The 2,450-nt window shown below is 42.2% G+C and overlaps 1 protein-coding gene across 1 annotated transcript; it reads left to right on the forward strand.

Annotated features, from left to right (window-relative positions):
* Positions 1-564: 564 nt before the first annotated feature.
* On the forward strand, positions 565-2,188 carry LOC120522010 (gastrula zinc finger protein XlCGF57.1-like; the record flags this gene model as incomplete). The annotated part of the gene is made up of 1 exon (XM_039743237.1): positions 565-2,188. A coding segment is annotated over one exon (1,433 nt), but the record flags the coding sequence as incomplete, so codon positions are not given.
* Positions 2,189-2,450: the final 262 nt, after the last annotated feature.

Below are 2,450 nucleotides of genomic sequence, written 5' to 3' on the forward strand. Positions count from 1 at the left end.
TTGAGATTTTTCCACAATTTTTTCTCAAGTCCTCAGCTCTACTTTCCGTTCTCCATGCTTAGTGTGGCCCACAGCAGAAAGGTTGAGTCAACTTGTCTCCATTTTAACTGGCTTCAGGTGTGATTGCTATATTGCCAGCACCTGTTTCTGGCCACAGGTGAGTTCAAACGAGCATCATGTGCTTGAAATAAAACGATTTACCTACAATTTGGAAAAGGTGCCAATAATTTTGTCCGGCAAATTTTTGAAGTTCTGTGTGACATGATGTCAGATTTGCCTTTTCTTCTGTTTTTTTTGTGTTGTTCCAATGCACATAAAGGAAATAAACACGTGGATACCAAAACATTTGGAATTGCAATCATTTTCTGGGAAAATTCCAGGGGTGCCGATAATTTCGGCCATGACTGTATGGGGGATATTAGAGGAGGATGGAGAAACTAATGAGACGGTAGGAGAACATGGAAACACACAGTGAACACGCCATCCTGGGTGCCACCACTCTACTTGTAGTATTTAATTGATTTAAAAACATACTGATTTGTGTGTGTGTGTGTGTTATTTCAGATTTACAGGAAGAAATCGGCTCCTCCACATCTTCATTTACTCAGACCGCTCTTCAGTGGGAACTGCAGCAGAAACAGGACAAAGAGGAGATGATGAACACAACAGGATCAGAACATTTGACATCAGACTTTTTCCAGTGTAGTTCTGCTGTTGCTCAGCTAACAGAAGCAGAAGAGATCAACAATGAACACCAGCAACCGCATACACACACCCAAATTCACACTGGAGAGAAACTTCATTGTTGTTTGGAATGTGGGAAACGATTCTCACACAAAAGTAGTCTTCAAAAACATATGACCATCCACACGGGTGAAAAAGCTCATTGTTGTTCTGACTGTGGTAAACGATTCTCACAGCTAAGTAGTCTTCAAAGACACAAAAGAATCCACACTGGAGAAAAACCCTTTTGCTGTCCAGAATGTGGCAAACAGTTTTATGACAAGAGCAGCTGTTTGAAGCACACGCGAATTCATACTGGAGAGAAGCCATATTGTTGTTCTCAATGTGGAAAGAGGTTTTCCCACAGCAGCAGTTTGAGGGTACATACACAAAGTCATACTGGAGAGAAGCCATATGTCTGTTCTGAATGTGGCAAAGGCTATTCCAGCAAGAACAATCTTTACAAACACGCCAAAATTCACACTGGAGAAAAGCCATATTGCTGTTCTGAATGTGGGAAACGATTCTTACACATAGGCCATCTTCAATGCCACATGAGAATTCATACTGGAGAGAAACCTTATTGTTGTCCTGATTGTGGCAAAAGATTTTCGAACAGAAGCAATTTCCGGGGGCACAGACAACTTCACGCTCCGGAGAAGCCATATTGCTGCTCTCAATGTGGCAAGAGATTCTTCCGCAGTAGCAGTTTGCAGAAGCACACACCAGTTCATACAGGCGAGAAGCCGTATGTCTGTTCGGAATGTGGGAAACGCTTTTCCAGGAAGAGCAATCTTTTGAAGCATGTGAAAATCCACACCGGAGAAAAACTTTATCGCTGCTCTGAATGTGGGAAACGATTCTTAGAAATCGGCCACCTGCAATGCCACATTCGATCTCATACAGGAGAGAAACCTTTTTGTTGTCGAGAATGTGGAAAGCGATTCTCGCACTGCAGCAGCCTGCAATCTCACTTCAGAATTCACACCGGAGAGAAGCCGCACAGCTGCTTGGAGTGCGGCAAGCAGTTCTCCCGCATTAGTTCTCTTCACGTCCATCGGCGGATTCATACTGGAGAGAAGCCTTATTCTTGTGCTCAATGTGGTCGCCGATTCTCCCACAGCAGTTCTCTTGATAGCCATCAAAGAATTCATACTGGAGAGAAACCCTATTGTTGTACTTTATGTGGTCAGCGATTCTCACACAGCAGTTCTCTTAAAAGCCATCAAAGATTTCATACTGGAGAAAAACCTCTCAGCTGTTCTGAGCAGTGAACCACATCTCAAAAATGGAAAACGGCAGAAGTCATGTCTGGAAATGGCAACACACCCATTTATGGAGTTAGCTCGGAAATAGGTTTGCGCATTCACAGAGAGTACATGATGTCACCGATTACAGGATACAGTGGAACCTTGAGTCATGACCGTAATTCGTTCCAAAACTCTGGTCGCAACCCAAAGTAATTTCCCCCATAGGATTGTATGTAAATACAATTAATCTGTTCTGGACCATACGAGCTGTATGTAAATATATATATATATATATATATATATATATATATATATATATATTTTTTTTTTTTAAAGATTTACAAGCACAAAAATAATTAATTATACCATAGAATGCACAGTGCAATCCATCCATTATACAACCCACTATATCCTAACTACAGGGTCACGGGGGTCTGCTGGAGCCAATCCCAGCCACCACAAGGTGCAAGGCAGGGA

The sequence above is a fragment of the Polypterus senegalus genome, unplaced genomic scaffold (assembly GCF_016835505.1).
Source record: "Polypterus senegalus isolate Bchr_013 unplaced genomic scaffold, ASM1683550v1 scaffold_8274, whole genome shotgun sequence".
Lineage (NCBI taxonomy): Eukaryota > Metazoa > Chordata > Cladistia > Polypteriformes > Polypteridae > Polypterus > Polypterus senegalus.